This window comes from Melospiza melodia, chromosome 6, assembly GCF_035770615.1.
Source record: "Melospiza melodia melodia isolate bMelMel2 chromosome 6, bMelMel2.pri, whole genome shotgun sequence".
NCBI lineage: Eukaryota > Metazoa > Chordata > Aves > Passeriformes > Passerellidae > Melospiza > Melospiza melodia.
The window spans coordinates 15,752,769-15,772,499 of NC_086199.1; the positions used below are offsets into that span (position 1 = coordinate 15,752,769).

At 37.3% G+C, this 19,731-nt stretch overlaps 1 protein-coding gene across 9 annotated transcripts in view; it reads right to left on the reverse strand.

The window, feature by feature from the left end:
* Positions 1 to 408: 408 nt before the first annotated feature.
* UNC79 (unc-79 homolog, NALCN channel complex subunit) overlaps positions 409 to 19,731 on the reverse strand; it is a 108,454-nt gene continuing 89,131 nt past the window's right edge. For 8 of the 9 annotated variants that reach the window (XM_063160067.1, XM_063160071.1, XM_063160066.1 and 5 more), the window contains 8 exons: positions 17,376 to 17,453; positions 14,850 to 14,939; positions 11,259 to 11,434; positions 9,454 to 9,640; positions 7,901 to 8,098; positions 5,666 to 5,743; positions 2,138 to 2,179; positions 409 to 1,449 (listed from right to left, as the gene is read on the reverse strand). In XM_063160067.1, coding sequence (XP_063016137.1) covers positions 1,249 to 1,449; positions 2,138 to 2,179; positions 5,666 to 5,743; positions 7,901 to 8,098; positions 9,454 to 9,640; positions 11,259 to 11,434; positions 14,850 to 14,939; positions 17,376 to 17,453 — 1,050 coding nt within the window. In that variant the 3' untranslated portion in view covers positions 409 to 1,248. Of the gene's footprint in view, positions 1,450 to 2,137; positions 2,180 to 5,665; positions 5,744 to 7,900; positions 8,099 to 9,453; positions 9,641 to 11,258; positions 11,435 to 14,849; positions 14,940 to 17,375; positions 17,454 to 19,731 lie in introns of those variants that run through there. The other variant, XR_010028278.1, reaches the window with a different exon arrangement.

Here is a 19,731-nt window from a genome sequence, read left to right on the forward strand (position 1 = left end):
ACCCTTCACAAAACCTGAAACGTACTCAGGCAGATTGTGAGAGTGGTAATAAAGACTATGAATTTAATACCATCCCAATATACAACTTAATGTTTGTTATTTTTCTAACCAGTGCATTACAGAATAAATACAGAAAATACGACTGGGATTGCACAGATTTAAGTATTTATTACAAGAGGCGGCAAATCATTATGCTTTCAAGATTTTATGTAAAATCCACTGAGTTAATTGATTCTCCTTAGATTCCAATGGGCTTTGTTTGAGTTTCCTAATGATATTAAAATCCATCTGTTATTAAACATCATGTATGCAAATGCTGGGATTTGTAAATATCATTATGCAAAAGTTCAAGTCCAATCATGCTCCTCTTGAAGTTTGCAACAAAAATTCTGTAGACATCAATAAGAATAGATTTGGGATATCTTTTTAATTGCACTGTATACAAGTATCGACAGAAGAATACAATAGAGTAGTCACAAAATTAAGAGGCTTCTATGAAACCTACCAAGTAGAGCAGCATAGAATCAATGAAGTAAAAGCAGTATTTCAAAAAATAATAAATCAGACCTGGCAGTTTTGGAAAATGTACTGAAAAAAACCCACAAATTAATTGGCACAGTTTAACAACCTAATTTCTAAGTGCACTTCATAACAACTCTCCTTACAAGCTGCTGTTTTCCCAGAAGATGATGACAAAAAGCCTCATTAGAACATCACTGTTTTATAGTGACAGATTTTATTGCATTGCCAGCTGTGAATCTAAAAAAAAAAAAAAACCACCTCCCCCCTAAAAACTTATATAAAGGTTCCTAAAAACCCTATTTTCTTTTGTAATTGTCAAAAAATAGCAACATAGCACTTCCATGTTTGTGAATACCCACAATTCTATTTTTAAAAAAAATAGAAGTCAAAGAAAAGTGATTTTTGTTTAGCTTCAAAAATAATGTAAAGGAACATTTAAGAACATTTCAATGATCAGAGACATATGTACAATATGGTAGATTTGAGTCCAATCCATGTTCATGAAAGCAGACTTAGAACCTGTTGATCCTGAGTAACTGTAATTATAAACTGGCAGGAGCAGGCTCTTAGCTTCACCCATTATAAGCTTTTTCACAATCTGTCCTAGGCTAAAAAGTGTAGATACAGTATATACTCTGTATACGGATTTATACAAAAGGTCTTTTACAGCTCTAACCCTGTTATTGCTAGGCTAAAAAGGGACTATTTTGGAACAAGTTACATGCATCATAAAGGGTAAAACTGAGATGCAGCTTCTGATGACTGAATTTCTACTTGAGCCATTTTAAACTGGGTGCACTGCAGCCACTTGCGGAGCACAGACGAGCTATTGTTCATCTGTCCTGACCCCTGTAACATCCTCAGGCTGTGATGGTTGACATTGCTCTGGATGGCTTGGAGGCGGAGCTGAAGTCCAGCAGATAAATGCTGTTGAAATGATGCAAAGCATTTAGTTTCTTACCTTTAACATGTACATTAATATAGCAATGTGAAGGGTATTGGTTTGTTGGCCAGGGAGTTTCTTACACTTCCCCATGTCAAATTTCTTGCTTCCACATCCTGCCCTGTGGTGTTGCCATGGAAGGCAAATGTGTTTACAGACACAACTCCATACTGAGACCAACTCCAAAATTTTTCTTCTCTTCACCAAAAATCTCTTGACTCACAAACCACAGCGCACCACCTTCCTCTCCCTTACAAAGAGGGCCAGATGGTAGTTTTACCCAAGAAAACAGGCCCACAGTATCTTCTCTAGAACCCACAACTATCTCCTGAGTCAAGAGTCCCAACCCTGATTTGTCAGGGAACTCTCAAGCCTAAGGCATTAAGAAAAACCACAGCTCAGGGAACAACCAACCTCAGTAAATAGCAAGGAAAGGCCCCAGTGCAGAACCTGGGGAGAGGAAAATGCTCCAGAAGGGAAATGGATAGAGCAGTACTGACTAGAGGGCAAGTGTCTCAGCAAATGCTCATACTTCAGAGCTTCATCTCAACTGCATACGCTACAATTATCTGTCTTCACACATCTTATTTCCAGAATTTACAGAAATGTAAATTATTTTAAAATTTACAGAAATGTATACTATAAAAGGGCAAGGCACTAGAAACAACTTACCTTTAGGTTTGACTGTATCATTGGCAACCACATTGGTATGAGCTGCAAGAAGAAGTGCATTTTGTTATTGTACAAGTGACTGTAAACATGCTACAGTTACTGTGAGACAGAGAAGGATACATCTAATGCATTTAGCCATTTGAATTGGCACGGTCTGAACCACAAATTTGAAAATGGGGTTATTTTAAGTACTTGGAGAAGATAAATCTCAGCTGTAAAGAAGCCATTTTCCCTTGTTTGTAGCTTGATGAATCACCTGTAGCAATTATTGATATCCTGTTTGAGGTAATGATGAAAACACAGAATTAAACTTGTTACAGGAAGTCAGTTATTACTTTACTTGTAAGGGTGTTTCTGTATGTACAGGTGAGCAATATTGGAGTAAAGAGACTAAACATTTTGCATGGTGATGTATACATCAAGAAATGGGAAAAAAATGTGGTGGTTCTTAATAACAGGTCATATATTTAAAGGGTAACCAACATTTTTTAAGCCACTAGTCACATCAGTGCTTCACTGCAGAATGTGAGATATTCTGTAGGCTGGGAAGCACCATGTAAAATCCATCCAGAATGACAAGGTGAGGAGGTCTGAAAATTTGTCAGCTCTGACTGGACTGGAGTTACACATATTTCAGATTCCTGCTCTTCACAGAGCTTCTTCTTCTGAGGAAGTGGAACATGACAGCCCTATGAAAGCCAGAGAGGCATTTCTAGCAAAAGTATTCATGGTTTTCAATATTAATTTAATGACTGAGGTTACTGTTCTAAAATGTTCCTCCAAATGGCATTAAAATTTGCAATTTACCAATTATGGTTCTGGAGCTGCAAGTTAAACCTAATCACTATTGACAACATTAGATAAAGTGCTGTTTCCCTTGTGCAAGGAACGATAATAATTTCAATTTCAGTGCTCTCTTGCTGGAGAATCATCCAACTCTGTCAGGACTCATTACTTAGTCTACCACATGAAGAACCATAGTCAAACAGCATTTACAGACAGATGAATGCCAAAAGAGCTGGAATGCAGCCAGATGCAGCAGATGTGTGAGCTCTGCACACCCTGCCATGGGCTCTCACACTAATGAAGTGCTCAATAAGACGCAGTGACCACAATCCCAAGGTGTGGTTTTGGTGAGGAGGGAACAGGTCTGGAAGCCATGCTCCACACCCCACTGCCATCAACAAAACATCCCTGACAATTGAGTCTGGCACTGACGGAGCTCCTGTGGAGTTAGCCAGAGGAAGCAGGACTGGTGTCAGAAGTACATCAAGCAAGAAGGGAAGCCAGGTAGAAAACTTAGGGTACCCTCTGCATCTGAACCAATTCCCTGGACAACTTTTACAGTCAGCTGAGAGAATCAAGCACTTCACATTCAGTTCATCTTGTCCCAAAGCAAGTATCTAAAATAGATCAAGATGAATCATGTCCAAAAATACTGACTGCAAAGGGCATTCATGGAAACTAGCTTTTATCAATATCTCTTCTGGACAAGTCTAAGGTCAGATACAGATCTTTGTCCTCCAGCACCAGTTCTGTCTTGCAGGGTCTGGACATATTTAAGGAAATGAACATTCTGCTGCATGCACAAGCAAGCAAACCCTCTAGTGCTACAGCTGCCAGATAGATAAGTCACACAAGAAGACATTTTTATGGAAGCACTTGAGTTTTGTTAACTAATCCTAAGCCAGATTTTCTTCACAAAGGAAGAATACAAAACACTAGTCAGAAAAAACAGCTGGAAGAACAGAGTGCTGTCAGACACTATCAAAATTTTGAGTTTATATTTTCAACAGAACTATATTGATTCCAGTTTAAATTTTAAAGGGAAACCAGGCTGTACAACAAGCTGGTCACGGTGCTGTTCTGGCTCTCCAAATCATCTCCCTGTCCAGCTCCCTAAAAGCTACACAGCAGCTGCTGGGGCTGCCTAAAAACCTTGGGTCTCTGCAAAAGGCCTTAAGCTGTTCTTGTCTTCACTGTAGGCTCCCAAGTTCCTCAGAGATGCATTTGATGGTCAAAGATGGGACCAGCAAGGCACTGGTCTCCAACACCAATGCCTAACCTGCTATGGCCACTTTCCCAGTTCCTCTGACATAAAAAAGCAGCAGAAAAGTTCAACACTTTCATTTCACAGTCACTGAAGAAGAGACTCTCTCAAATCTGATTTTTTTTAATTAGAGAAGCCACTTACTGGTTCCTGTGTGAATAAGCTTTGCATCACTGTGTCTCTGAAGGACTTCAAACATACAGTAAATCCCTAAATCATGGCACTTATTTTTCACATCTACAATAAATACTTTTACAATCAGTTCAGAAAAAATAGTGATCTGGAACTATGAATCCTACAGTAATGTTATGCATGTATACTGTTCATGCAGGATTTCACTAGGTAAAGGGGATTTGGTCACCCAAATTTTCTCTTCCATCTCCCACCCACTCAACATGAAAGCTTAGCACCTTAACTCAGAGTTCCACAGTTTTATGAGCTTGATTTTATAGTAACAACAATGTCCTTTTAACCTGACTTAGCATTATATTGATATATGCTCTCAAACATAACCCCCTGAAAGCATTCATTTGATTTGTGACAGGGATTTGGCCCTAAAGGCCTCTCTTTTCACAGCTTTAAAGCCACTCTTCATCTTTGTCAAATTCTGAACATCCTGGACTGGCTAAAAGAGAAGCCCATATGTCTTTCAGACACAGCCATAATCACTTTAACAGCCCTTAGTGACAGAATTTCTGTAGTGAATCAAGCCATTACAAATCTGTATTTTCACAATGAGTGTGAATACTTTCATGTTGACATAAAGACCTTCAATTTTAGCTACTTTATTTTCAATTCTTGCTTGATCATAAAAGACTGGAGTAAAGCAATAGTCAGAAATTTCCTTTATGGCAACAGAAAAACTATATTAACCTTAACTACTTATGTGGAAACTCTCTTGCACTGGGAAAACATAAAAAAGGATAGTAAAATTGATTTATGCTTGTGAGACTACCTCAACCCTTCTGCAAACAGTGTGAAGACTGACTATGTATTTCCAAAGAAACAACTCATATAACAGGAAAATCAATGTGGCAAAAAGTTTTTGTTATCCACCTAAAAGAATGTGAGGCTCAGAACACAGAAGAGATCAGCAAAGGACCTTTGCTGAGTAAAAGACGCAGAATGGCTGAAAATTCAGGCTGTAGCTAGAGGTTCTCAAAGTCAGTGACATTAGTTGTGTCTATTAGAGGAATAAGATCATTACTGACATTAGTGGCAATGGAAATAGGAAGCAGATTAGATGTTCATTTAAAAAAAAATCAGGAGAACTTGAATTTGAGATTGTGGTCTGGTCTTAGCACAGATTTTATTTTTCAGTATGCTCTGCTAGGGTATATTGTGGCATTAACATTCAACCTCAGTCTCTTCCACTCTCTCTTTTTTTGAGTGGGAGAGAAAGCACAGGACAATACATTTAGAAATCAGAATAATCAGGCAATATAATTTAGTACATATTCAGGATAGGGTATGCCTACCTTTACAAAGATAGTAGAGTTGCATTCTTGTAAAGCCTCCATTAAACTGATCACATGCAGGCACACCATTTCCACCATCTTGGAAAAGAAAAATCAAGCGTAAAACCAAATAAATATCCAGCATAACAATGTAGTAAGATAAGCCAACAGCCTCTAAGAAGAATCTTCCTGTATTTGCTAGGCAGTTTATTAACCACTGACACACAAGATGAAATATTACATGAGCACATATGGGATGTTTTTCTTTGTTTAGTTTTACCCCAATGTGGTAACAGCTATGTGTTAAGTATTTCAACCTTTGATGTATTTTAATTCTTACCACACATCAAAACAAGCTGTCTTTGGCTTTGCTCTTTTCAGACATCACAAACTGGTTTTTATGTCTTCACTATGCAATTCTCATCAATCTATGTGTCAGAAATTGTTATTTTTATTTATTTAATCTTTGAAAATTAACGTTCTCACAACACCCATCTTTTTATCCCCCATCAAAAGACAATTTATTGTTTTGAACTGACAGCTAGTCCATAATTCTTCCGTTTTGTATCATAATGTATGACAGATGCAAATATCAGTTATTTGGTAGCAGACAGCTTTTTATGTTTTATATTGTGTAAAGTCACAGGTACAAGACAAACATCCTGAGCCAGCAATGACTATTTACAGTGCCTGTCTAAACTACATGTAAATTCCCCTTGATAATAATAAACTCAGCTTTTATGTTGTGCTTTTCATCTTCAAAGTGCTTCACAAACACTAACTAACTAACCTTACAACACCCCAGTGAGACAGGCAAGTATTACTATCTACATTTCACAGAGCAAGAGCTGAGGCAGAGAGCTTAATAACTGTGGCTCTAAAGCTACATAATGATATACTTTCAGAGAAAGGATTGGAACTTGGGACTTCCCAGTCATATTCTCATCCTAGGGCTTGACAAGAGGCTTTTGTGTCTGACTAAACAACTGGCTGGCTGGAAACACAATGCACACTTCCTGTTCCTTCAAATGGAGCTTCCTCAACTGCTGTTCCCAGCAATGGCTTGTGATCCACAGACACCCACCATGTCAGAGGCTAAAATATCATCTAGGGACAGCTTTAGGTGGTTCTTGCCTGACATGGACAAGACACAGGAAATAGCAGCTGGCTAAGAATTTCAATTGCAGCCCATGCAATTACAATTACAAGGGCAAGGTCCATACCTGCCTGGGATGGAAGATGTTTCACATGGGGAAAGGGAAATTATATAAAGCAATTCCTATACACATAGCAGATCTACATTTAAAAATAAAAAGAAAACCCAAACAAACCAGGAATGAAAACCTTAGTAGCAGCAAACCTTAAAAACCTAAACCTTAAGAGGAACGGGCCATGTATAGAAATGTTTCCCAAAGCTAACCTCAAGCTCTCCAGAGCCAGAACTACTAGTGAACATCTCAGTTAAAAAGTTTTGATCTGTCATGACTGTCTGAGATGCCTGGACTGTCAGGAAACACAACAGAAACAAGCTCTTAACCCTAAGCCTGCAGACACACAGAATCATTAGTCAGGGGTAAGCAAAGGAGCAGCTATGAGAGGGCTGCTGGAAGCCCTCTGGGTTCTTATTGTACAAAGTTGCTCCAACAGAAGAGAGTATTTGGGATAAACAAACATTTAAAGGTTATTTCCAAGAAAATTATATGGATGATTTCTGGACACAGTGAACATTTCCCTTTTAAATCTTATCTCTAGAGATGCCTCCTTCCACTCATTCATTACTCAAAAATGTTTCAAGAGATATTTATGTAGCTTATTTTTGATGAATAACCCATGAATTATGGGTGGCCAGTTGTCAGCAGTTGAGTGTTTTTTCACCATCACATGGTAAAAAATAACCAAATGGATATTCACAGAATTATCCTAGAACAGTTCATTTGTGCTATAAGGCAGAGTCAGATAAAACAACAGACCACATTTAAGAGCAGGAATATTTACAAAATGAGATGTGATGCAAGGAGCTTATAATCCAACAAGCAGCAGCTCAAGCTCCTGATGCTGTTTCAGGTAGATTCTGGCTACATCCTGTTTCAGGCCCACTGTGAGGTTAAATCATAACTAATTAGCTATCCTTTAATTTCTCAAAAGCATCAAAGTCACTTTATGATGCTATTCATAGCCTGTTGTATTCCACTGAAACAGAGCCAAGCCTCCTCTGAGTTTAATCTGTGCTAAATCTGTCTGCAGCACCTGACTTACCACTTTGTTATGTGCCATTAGCTGCAGGATGCTGGGTGTCACTCGGCTCCAGAACTCCAGGGCTGTGAGGATTGCTGTAAAGCTAAATTCGTTCTGATTCTGGACTGTCGGAGCTACTGCTGTTTGCTCACAATACACTGTCCAGAGCTGAGCAAATATAAAGGCATGGAACAGGGAACACATGTGCAGAACAGATGTCTGTAAAAACAGAAAATAGAAGAAAATGTTTATTTAAATAACTCAACTGGGAGACAGTGCAGAGGCTTTCACTCCCTGTCACGTGTCCCGCTGTGCAGTTTTGCCCCTCACTTTCCCATGTTTCCCTCCCATTAGGAACTAGTAAGTCAAGTACACTTGATAACATCTTTTTCTTTTCCAGGTTTATAAAATATTTTTTCTATTTTTTTATATTTATAAAAACTGGATTTGCAAATACGCTCCCATGCAATCTAAGTGCCTGGCATGAAGGTCAGTCCCTTTAAAAGAAAGTTAGTTTTGCAAAACAGATATTTAGGATTATTTCTGAAACTTTCTTAATGGAAATCTCCACTGCAATCTGTGGAAGGCTTGAAGGCTCTGGCACATATGACTCCACTTCAGAACCTGAAAGGACAGTTATCATATAAAATACATGATTTTACATCTCTTCTGTTAATCTCCCATCCATTTCTGCTTTGCTGTGACTGCTCATAGTGACAAGGAAACAGTCAAGGAAAGAGAATTCATTTTGCATACTCAGGCATGGCTCCTTGCTAATCCTTGTTATATATCACAGTGTCTGAGCCTCCAGGACTGCTGGACATTAACTACTTCATTACAAGAAAGATGCTTCTGGCCAGAGATGTTTTCTCAGTTTGCAAGAGCAAGAGGGATTCATGCTCTGTGGCAGTATGACTGCACCAAACATTGCAATGGTTGCTTGGTAACTGGAAAGAGGTATTTGAAAGAGCAAAAAAAAGGCCAAGGAAATGGATGGGAAGCACCAGTGTCTTGGCTGAGTGGAGGGAAAGAAAGGATTATTTTAGGTATAAGATAAATGTGTGATCATTCTGCTTCTGTCACTAATAAAAACCTGGTTGGTGTCAAAGACTGCTGCTATATTTGTGTTTAACTACTGTCACAAATGTCTTATAATCTGTAATAACTCTTCTTGTCCTGAAAACTTGAAGAAAAAAGTTGTGCTTGAATCATCACTGCTTGTAATTATTTTGATGATAAAATTATTACATGCTATCCAATGCAAATATACAACAAGAATAAATAACTATCTGAGAGATTTGCTACAGAGATGGTCACTGCTAAAGCTTCAATTTGAAATTCAGTTTTTCATTCCTCACTCCTGTGTTCAGACATTTTGAAATAGCCAAACCTCAGACTTAAGTGTACTAATTTCATCAGTCTTCTAGGCATGTAAGAAAAACTGTACAGAGATTTCTTTCCCTGGGTCCTGGGTTTTATTAAGCTTTTACCCCTCCTTTTATCTTACTAAAAAGAAATGTTTGCAAAAAGGCCAATACAAAACACATCTCTACTTAAAACACATAATCCCTTACCTTTGATTGCTCTGGAAACCCAATCAGAATAACAATAAGGTGGTCAGCAATTTGTGAACCTGCATCCAGTGGAATAGGCATGCAAGATGATGGAGAATTTGGACAGACAACATTGTGTGTCAGAGACCCCAGAAGTAGCCAGGACAGCAAACGAATGTGTGAGACACATTCTATGAACTCTTTGGGCCTGTCAAGAAAGAGCAGATTTTACAATGATACTAAGTTTTCTGGCTTTCCCCAAAATATGGAGTCTCCTTATGCACAGTTGGCAGATGCAGTCTCAGTGTGCTAGAGACACAGATCATTGGGAAGATTCCAACCACACAGATCTTGGTGGCCTTGACATACCACATACAAGTCCAATAGAACGTATTTGGTGGGTCTAAAAAACAGTCTCTACAAAAGGTTAAAACATTCACAGCTTCATTGCTCCCATACAGAATGAGTTTTTTACACAGATATCAGATGGGAAGGATTGCCCAAGTGGAAATGCTCCTCTCAGCTCCCCTGGACACCACGCAGCTGCCTTACCTCCACTGTGTTCCACCTCTCCACTGGTAAAGCAGAGTTAATTCCTGTGTTCTTGGGCATCTCCTTGCACATTTGGATTGTGTTTTTGAGGGCAGGGACTATGCTTTTTTGTAACACTTAAGTATTTGTCCACTGCCTAGTGCAGTGTCTAATTGCAAAGCAGTGTGCCTAGATAATCTAAAAAGGAAAAGCCCTTTACTGGTGCCATCTTGTCTGTCCCTTTGCTGCTTGTCTGTCCCTTTGCTGACTAAATACTCATTTGAATTCGTAGGCACAGGAAGAAAATAATTGTTTTTCCATCAATAAATCACTATTTACTAGGCCACTCTCCCTGCTGGTTTTAGTTTCTAATTTGCTGTCATTGTCAAAGACTCATATTACCCATGAGGCATTCCATTAATTTTTGGTTTTTAATAAAATCTGATACAATGCTCTTCCTCAAGTCCCTATACAATCTTAAAGTAACTCATTACTTTCAATTCAAAACATGTGTTCCTTTTTTTTTAACATGTAAGAAACTAAAATGCAAGGATTTAAGCACTCCTAAAGCAGATATTCTCCACATATGCAGATGCAGATGTATCTAAAAGGACTGGAGCCTAAACACCTTAGTCCCCAGAATCCTGGACAGTTAGTCTAGGACAAAACTGGGACAGGAACAGAGGTTTGTTTAAACATAGTCCACTTGACTACACTCAAAACAAGTCACTTGTCACTGTAACACAAGGGACAGTACTCTCCTTTTTTCAGAAAATAAAACAGTGTACATCAGGATTTCTCTCAGTGAAAAGGGACAGAAAACATGTCTTGAGCAGGATTTCTCTCATTTAACTGTAGCCAGGTGAACTTAGTAGTTTATCATACATCAGTAGGCCTACACTTTAGTTCTCACTCATTTGTACTCCACAATTTCAATGGCCATTTCCTGTTGTATTGTCTATAATTCAGAGAATATTTTCTGTAATTCTAGGACTGATCAAGTGCCTGTGCGCTTTTCCCTGTCTGCACCTAGACCAAGAAACAAGTTAAATTTCCAGTGTTACTCCAGTCAAGCCCCTGGAGTTACTCCCACTATCCTTTTGGCATGTACTTTAAATATTATATTGACAAACTCCTCAGTTAAGGATCAGGGAGCTGCTGAGCAGCTGTTTCAATGTCCCACTGCCACCATTTCCTAGTGTGGGTCTTATCTATAGAATCTGGCAATAGAAACATAATTTTGTGAAGATTTCCAACTCATTTTAGTATTCCATTTTGTGTAAAAGTGTTCTCACCCTTGTTGCATTGCTGAAGGAGGATGGTAGAGCCAAGGCAAGTACCGGATCACAGCTTTGTTGTCCCTGTGGTTCCCCCGGGTGATTTCCATAGCAGCAATCTGAGCTAAACCAACTTTCAGATGTCCACCAAAGGTGTCCTCATGCAGTGGCTGAGAACAAGTCTTCATGTGACTCTGCAAGGCAAAGATCTGATTTCCTACCCACTCAAAAAGAATATTTTGCTTGAACTAAATTCTTCCAAAACCCAGCATATTCTATTTCACTCCCCTTCAATTCCTTCCCAGCATCTCTGTGTCTACAAAACAAAGCTCAGAAATAGATTTTTTAAAATTCTCCAATCCTTATATTAGCAACACCAGTATGATGCAGATCTTTCCACAGAGGGCCACAATTCAAAGAAGCCATAATATAATAATGTAAAGACATAATATAAATTGGGCAAAATGTATAGGCAGCTTTTGTATCAGTAAACTCAACAGCTGATAAATTCAAACTAATGCTTGCATATCCAGAGAGGTTAAGTAAAAATGAAATAATCTAACCATTTAACAAGATAGCATCTGGGCAGGAAATGCCTTCCATGTGCAATATCCCATTTACATGTTCAGAAAGAAGCTCTCAGTTATTCTCCAGCACTATGTCTATATTGCACTAGTCAACTATACTGCACTATTCAGTTACAAATGCCTTTAAGCTCTGGCAATAAAATGGCCAGACCTCTCACCAAGAAACATTCAAATGTTTATGCTTGTAAAGATAATTTATTCTGCTTTGCAGTTTTAGGGATATTTCATTGCTGCTTCTTGGGATACTTCTGTATTTCTATTCAGCTAACTTTGCATTACCTTCTCATACTAGACTATAACAGAACACATGCTGACTGCAGTTGCTTGCTTAAAAGGAGAGCCATATGCTTTGCACAAGAAAATCAGGTCATCAGTTATCCAATTATTATAACAGGATAAAAATCAGTGAACCAATAATATTTTTGTACCAGATAAGTATCCAACCACAGAAACTTACACTCTCAAACTGCACTTACTTAAATCTCTTTGAAGGGAAAAACCCCTAGGTACCAGCATGAATGTTTAATGACTTTGTTATACAGACAGGTTAAAAGGATAGACAGATAAGAAGGCAGATACATTATAAATCTTCAAAAATGGTGGAATTTTCTAAATAAAATCCTGCCAAGCTTTACCAATTAAGATGTTATCTCAAAGGGAAAAAGAAACCATAACAAACTGAATAGAAACAGTACACTGAAATCAGATTATCTTGAGAATTAACATTTATACCTTTTATATAGTGCAGTAGTTCCTAATATACGGGACTGAAAATAATTAGCCTCTTTCAAAAAAATTATTCTTGGATATGCAAAAGAAGACAGTGGATATAAATAAACAGCTCCAACCAGGTCTGTTCTCTGAATTCCTACAGAGCGTAGAAATTTTCAAATTTGAAAACCAACATTTGAAAATCACCTTCTGCTGTTAGGATTGTTACTGATCCTATAAATCATATAGGATTCTTTGTTAACTATAACCCCAAATGCTGCTGATAATACACACTTGCAAGAAATTGTACAACCAGATGGTCTTAGGACTCATTTTCTAGGGAGTTTTATAACACTTCTGTTATAAAACCCAAGCAATGTAAGTAAGTATATTAAATGAGCTTGCAAGAATTTGAATCTAGAGGCTGTGAATTTGTTTGAAGTTCTGACTATTTGTAAACTTAGAAATGCTTAAAAATATTTTCTCAAACATGTTGAAACCATGAAGTTTTATCTCTTTAAATAAAAGCTGCCTTTTAATTTTATAAGACACAAAAGCTTATTGTTTGCAATACATAAAATTATGGTTATATTTGACTCTCCTATTAAGCTAATTTGTCCTCAGATTGCTGTATTACATGGCTAAATCAAAACAACATGGGATTTCTGACTTAGTTTTAAATGGCCAGATGACTGATTTGGGAAGCTTCTCATCCCATTTCAAAACATGAAAGGGAAAAACTAGGTAAAGTTTTAGTTCATGTTCTACCTACATTCATATATAAAATTTTTAAAAACAAATAGTCCCACTGAGGATAAGAAGTAATCACCAGACTTCAGCATTTTAAGAAAAATTCTAAAAATCAGACTACAGCTCAAGGGAGGTGAGCAGAAGGAGAAAGTCCAAATGACAGAAAGTTTTCTACAGAAACATTTACACAGGAGAGAGGATACTTGCAAGTATAAAAAAATTTTCCCCATTCCTGGTTTCAGGTAAGCTGATTTTTTTTTTCCTGTGGAACTAGCATGTATCTAGATGTATCTCTTGCCTCACTTATGATTCATTTGCTACCTATTCTGAAAGCAGTTCTGAACTTTAACAAAAATGGGTGAATAACTTAAGAGGATAGAGTGGGAAGGCAATCCAATTCAACTTCAAATGATTAATTACTTTGTGCTTTGAAGTAATTTCTACTCCAGCATAACAGGCTGCTTCCCTTAGACTATTTTCTTTAATTCAAAGGAATTCATGGCCAACAGGATAAGAATTTAAGAAAGGGAATATTTTGTCCAGTAAAATAAAGTTACAGAGAGTTTCAAGACACAAGTTTCAGTTTAGCTGGGATTCTTCCTTTGTGGTAAGTATTATTAACATGCAATATAGTTCCCCTCTGGGGCACAAGGTGGGTTTGAGGGGCCAGAGGGACAGTGAACAAGTGAGTGTATGAGAAACTAGTAGGGTAAAAATTCTCATCTCACTGCTTGATAAATGAGCTTCAGAGCAGCAATGTTACTTAGGCTACTTATTTTTCAAAACATTTTAGAGAATTTCCATTCTGTCGGAAATTTAATAGGGACATGAAGTTCCTCCATGAAGCAGTAATTTTAGGTTTTGATTAGCTAATGATTACTAGGATCTTTGTATGAAATGCATTCCTAAATAACATATTTTATGTTAGCAGAAGTACTTTCCTATCACTCCTCTTAAAAATTTGTCATCCAACTAATATAAAGAAACCAAAATGCAGTTTGGACTACAGCCATTAAAGCTATTTGGTTTTTCAAAAGAATATAACCTGACAATGAGAACAACAGCATCCATTAGAAAAATGACACCCCCCTTTTTTAGGATAATTACTGCATTTTAATTACCTCTGAACTTCCAATAAATTTAAGAGTCTATTTGTTATCTATGAGAGAGACAGGACTCCTCCACAGGCGTGTACTTAGTTGTAGAGGCAGGGAGGTTTATATTTCCCTGGGTTATATTAAACACAACTACTTCTCAGAGTGACTTTGGTATGACATTTTCTTATCATCAACATTTCAGAAAAATCATGCCTGCATTTTTATTATGTGCTCATGATATTAGAATCAGCCTCCATTTCAACATCACATAAGCTACTTTTTACTGATGCCACAGAAGTCTCTAATCTATAACAGCACTAATATTTTTTTACAAGAGAAAGAAAAGAAACCTGTCAGTCACCCTCAAATACTTCCTACTGTGTCTCCCAGGCAGGTTCCTTACAGAAAACATATTTTTGTCAAAAAAATTCATACACTTTAGATCAGTATATGCCAGAACCAACCTTCAATTTGGTTAAGGTATGCATATCTGCAATGAAATCCAGCACTTCCCCAACATACTGCCTCATGCATTCCATTGCTGCTGTTCCACACTAAAACATAAAAGAAATAAGTTAATGTACTGGGTTTTGCTTCACCAGAACACAATTAGTCTGTCTCAAATTCTTTATTTTCCTTTTTAGTTAAAATCATTAGGAATAGGTATTCTTTGATGTTCTTCTTCTCACTGTATTATCTCCTCTTATCTGATTATAGTATGAGAAGATAGCCCAGCTGCTGTAATTTCTTCATGCATCATAAAATACTCTTATCTATGACAGCAATAAAAGATCAACTGATGAAACTTTCAAGAATATTCTGGTATGTCATCCTGAAATTTACAGGTCCAGAATCAAAGTCTTAAAAACTCATGAGAATTGAACAGCTCTGTTTTTCAAGCAGCTGAGCATTTCTGCAATTAGAACCAATCAGTTACAATCAAAGAAAACAAAATTCAGCCACAGGCACAGATGTCCGTTTTTCACATTAATCACAATGGAAAAACAGTTTAAATAACTTCAGGTCTTTTATGTGTAAACATCACTAAAATGAACATCACTGAAATGTGTTCTGTTTTTTCCTTTACACAAAAACCAATGAATATTTCCTGTATACTCCTGAAGAAAAAGCATTCAAAATACAGCGTCTTAATGGCATTAAGTTATGCAGTGTTCCAGTAAGACCATAAAGGTGTAAGCTTACTGAGAAGCCACCTGTGCCAGAGCAAAAACAACCTCAAAGGGAAAACAAAGGGACTCAATGTGGTGCTTGCTGTATTTGTGCACTACAGATTTTCATAATCCTTTTCCTAGAATAGTGAGAAATGTGAATCTGGCCCTTAGCAAGCACAAGATGAGCCCGAGGTGCATAAAGCAGTCAACAGAAGAAAGCTGTCAGATTAAATAAGGGCTTTGAATAGATCAGAGAGCCCTGCAGGGAAGCTTTCCAAAGGTGATGCTACCAACCCACTAGGTTTCACATAAACCTCTGTTTATATGTTAATAGTCTGAGGTGAAGAAAATGCTACCTGAATTCAACAGGAACTATGGATGCCTCATTCTGAGGGGTCAAGTAAAAGAAATGCTTAACTTTTGAGGCTAAATGATCACATTATTAAATCAGATATCTTTTTGAAGTCACCAAAATCTACTTTTTCCCAAGTCATAGGCTCAGGGCAGAGCTCTGCAATAAAGTTTACAGAAGAAAACTACTGTTCTTTGACCTCTTTTTGATTACCTGCACTTTGAAGCATAGAAGCCGATTATCCTATCAGAGCATACAAATAAACTAGATTTAGTTTTAGTCACAAAATTATTAAGCCACAGTTGAGTTTTAGTGGCTGAAATCAGAAAAGCTGCTAGAATTCTATATTTAAAACAACTGACCTGGGCACTCCTCATTTTTGTATGTTCCCTTACTATGTCACCTCCTGGCATTTCAAATGTTGTTCAGTTTCCATGACAGAATAAAAACCAGTAAAACATGTCATTGGGAGCCCTGTCAGTATATCTTCCATCCACTAAGGATTCAACATGGGTTCTAGAATATTGAATAACAAAATTAAGAAAGAGACTACACTTCAGTCTCTGAAAATAAATGCTCAGTTGCACAAGACTTTTCTCCAACAACCTATTCTGTTTCATGCAAGCAGTAGGCAGCCTAATTTTCTATGGTCTCTTCTGAAATGATCATGCTCCTATCACACCTTGTAACACCAGTATTAGTCTATTCAAAGCAAGTATAAATTAAAAAATCCTGTTGGGAGGAAAGGTATTATTAAAGATTGGCATTTTAAAAATCACGCACTTCAGAAGATACATGGGAAAGATCCTATTAAATCATCCCTAAAGCTGACACACACAAAGGGAAACAAGTTTTCATCACTAAGCCTGTAAAGCAAACCTTGGCTAACCCTCTTCCATCTGCTTGGGTACTCAGTCACATGTGCCATGGAAGAAGTCAAGACCTCCCATTGTGCTACTTCCTCCCATACTCATCGGGTGCAGATTCAGTGCCCGGGCAAGGAGTACTTGTAATTTAGCTACACTCATCAGCAGGATATAGATGAATGACTTACATATTACTAGAAAAATACCATTAACTCCCTTCTTTAATCAGATAATCTTTTGTGAGAGTGGAGGCAATGGCTTGTAGCTTTCCATCCTGCTACCATTTTTTGATGCATTCAGCTGGTCTGCTCCCCACTGAGAACTGCAGATCTTTGATTTGTCTTTCTGAGCACAGGCTCCACTGAAATCAGTGACATGACTAAAGGTTATCAGTGAAAGTAAGGGAAGCAACATCAAATTCAGAACTTTTCCACTGTTAATAAAAAGAATGAAGCATCTCAACCTTGTCTGTAATCCATCTTGGCAATCAGGAGAAATGAAAAAGAGCATTAAAATGAAGCAAAGCAAGCTGAAGAAGATGTATTTTTTTAAAAAGTCAGAATAACAGAACTAAGAAATGGACTTTGATTCAGTACTTACTCCAGGCATTGAGGCAATCATCTGTTTATGTAGGATTGTTGACTCAGCTAGTTTTGTTCCAGCATCTGCACAAACAAACTAAGAAGGAATTAAAAATAAGTTATTTTAAATTATTTTTTGAGGAACCTGAAGACACTAATAATTTATTCATTACTTCATTAAAATCAGTTCAGATCTCTTCTTGCTTTTATTCATTTGCCTTTAGAGATCTCTTTCTTTATAAACAACCTACTTAACTCACCATTATAAATGAGATAATTTTCTTGAAAAAAAATCTGACTTTAATGTGCTTAATTAACACATATGCAGTACAGAAGCAATTTGAAGAATATTATGTAACAAATCAGACTTTCTTTATGAAAAAAATATATATTTGTTATTTCTTCCATTTATCAAACGTTTTTCTCATTATGGAGTGAACCATGATAGAGAAGGATAAGGCAGGGTGCCTTATTCTTCACTGTGATATTACAACATGTCACTGAAGTTCTACAATCATTAATTATATGAAGAGTTTTGAAGCTGACAACATACTAGTATAGTGTGATATAGCTTCTGCACCATACAACATAAACAAGCTGTTTCTGAGACAGAAACAGTGGTCAGTGTCATGCTACTCCAGTAGAATATCCCTCATTGCTTTTCCTATGTTTTTATTTTACCTTTTTTCTTGTTTCTTTTTGTTTCCAAGGGATTTCTTGGAATCTTTTTGTTTCAAGAGATTCCTTGACCTAAAATCTCCAATGTCCACATCATTCATACATTAAACTTGCTAATTCTGTTATTTAATCATTATAAGCTTCAATAATGCATTGGACACCCTGCAAATGATTTGTTTGTTCCTACAACTTCTTGTCCTAACATTATATCTGCACTTGAACAATTTTTGTCCATAGTGATGCAACGTAACTTTCTAAGCAAGAGAGACAAAAAATAACTGTCAACTAAGGTCTAAGCCTTAATCTTCCTTCTGATTAAAAAATTAATTGATACCATAGTACTTTCACAAACTGAGACAGATATTGACTACCGTATTTTATGGTTGTCTAATGCATGCATGTTAGCAGAACTCTCAGTGGCTGACTGCTCTCCATGAAAGTATTTCAAAATATCCTTTACAGCCCTAGAATTTACTCTTACACTTCCACAAGCTTTACAACAGAACAGACCAAGTACACTGACTCTTAGAGACTGACTGAACAAGCAAATTCTAAAGACACACCAGTACAATTTGAAGTCAATGGAAATCCTAAAGATGTGTGCTGATGAAATGTGAGCAGGAGAAAAGTACTGGGAAACGAAATGCTGTGTGAAGAAGCAGTTCCTATGGAAACCCATGGAACAGCAGCATGTACATGATGGCTTTCCTTTGCTAGGACAAATCAAGGAGACAGTCTTAATGTGCCCTTTATCATCCACAACACCTATGCAAAGACTGGAGTGATCTGGTTAAAAATTCTCATTCTTTGTAAAGTGGGACAAAGTTAGCTCTCATCTTAGCCTTAATGTCACCAGTGACGCTGATGGCACTATGTAATCTGGATAAACGTGGGTGTCAAATGTACCTTTCTAGGAACTCCTTTGTTAGTCAGCCCACGACTGATCTATCATTAAATTAAAGTGCTCATAGCTCCTTTGTTATCTGGAGCAGTTTGACAGAATCTCTGTATTCTGTGTGCACTGTCTGTATAGAATCTTGCATACAGGCTAACATGTCCATGGAGAAATGACTGCTGGAAATTAAAACCATTTCCGTTTGCTGCTGTGTTAACTCTGCTATGTCTTTATTCATTCAAAAGCATACAATTTGAATTAATAGCCTGGTGGCTTTGTGTGGTAAAGAGGTGAACCAATCCCTTAATTCTATTAATGGCAGCAGAGAATATTTAAAAAATAAAGAGACATATGCATTTTTACTGGCAGATTTCTTAAATTACAGTGGTGCTTAAGATGGGCTTAGTGGTTACTATGGTGTTGCAATTCCAGAGGCTGTTGAGTGATTCAGACCACATACTACTGAGAGCTGCCAATTTACAGTCAATGGGAGAAGCAGTCATCATGCCTCCAGTAGGCATCTATGGCAGATGGTCTGAATACAACCCCTATTCTTCACCACTGACTGCATAAAAACAGAAGCTGGCTGCTTTGGATGGCAGGAAATATGAATCACTTCATCAGCCTCTGAAAGAGAGACATCATAAAAGACATTTATATCCACATTAGATGCTGTTGTGTAAGGTATGAATACATCCCAAAGTGAATACAGCATATGGGAACAGTTCTAGGAGGAAAACCCAGGCAAATACCATTTTATCTTTATGAGATAAGGTGATGTAAGAGAGTTTTGCTTACTGGG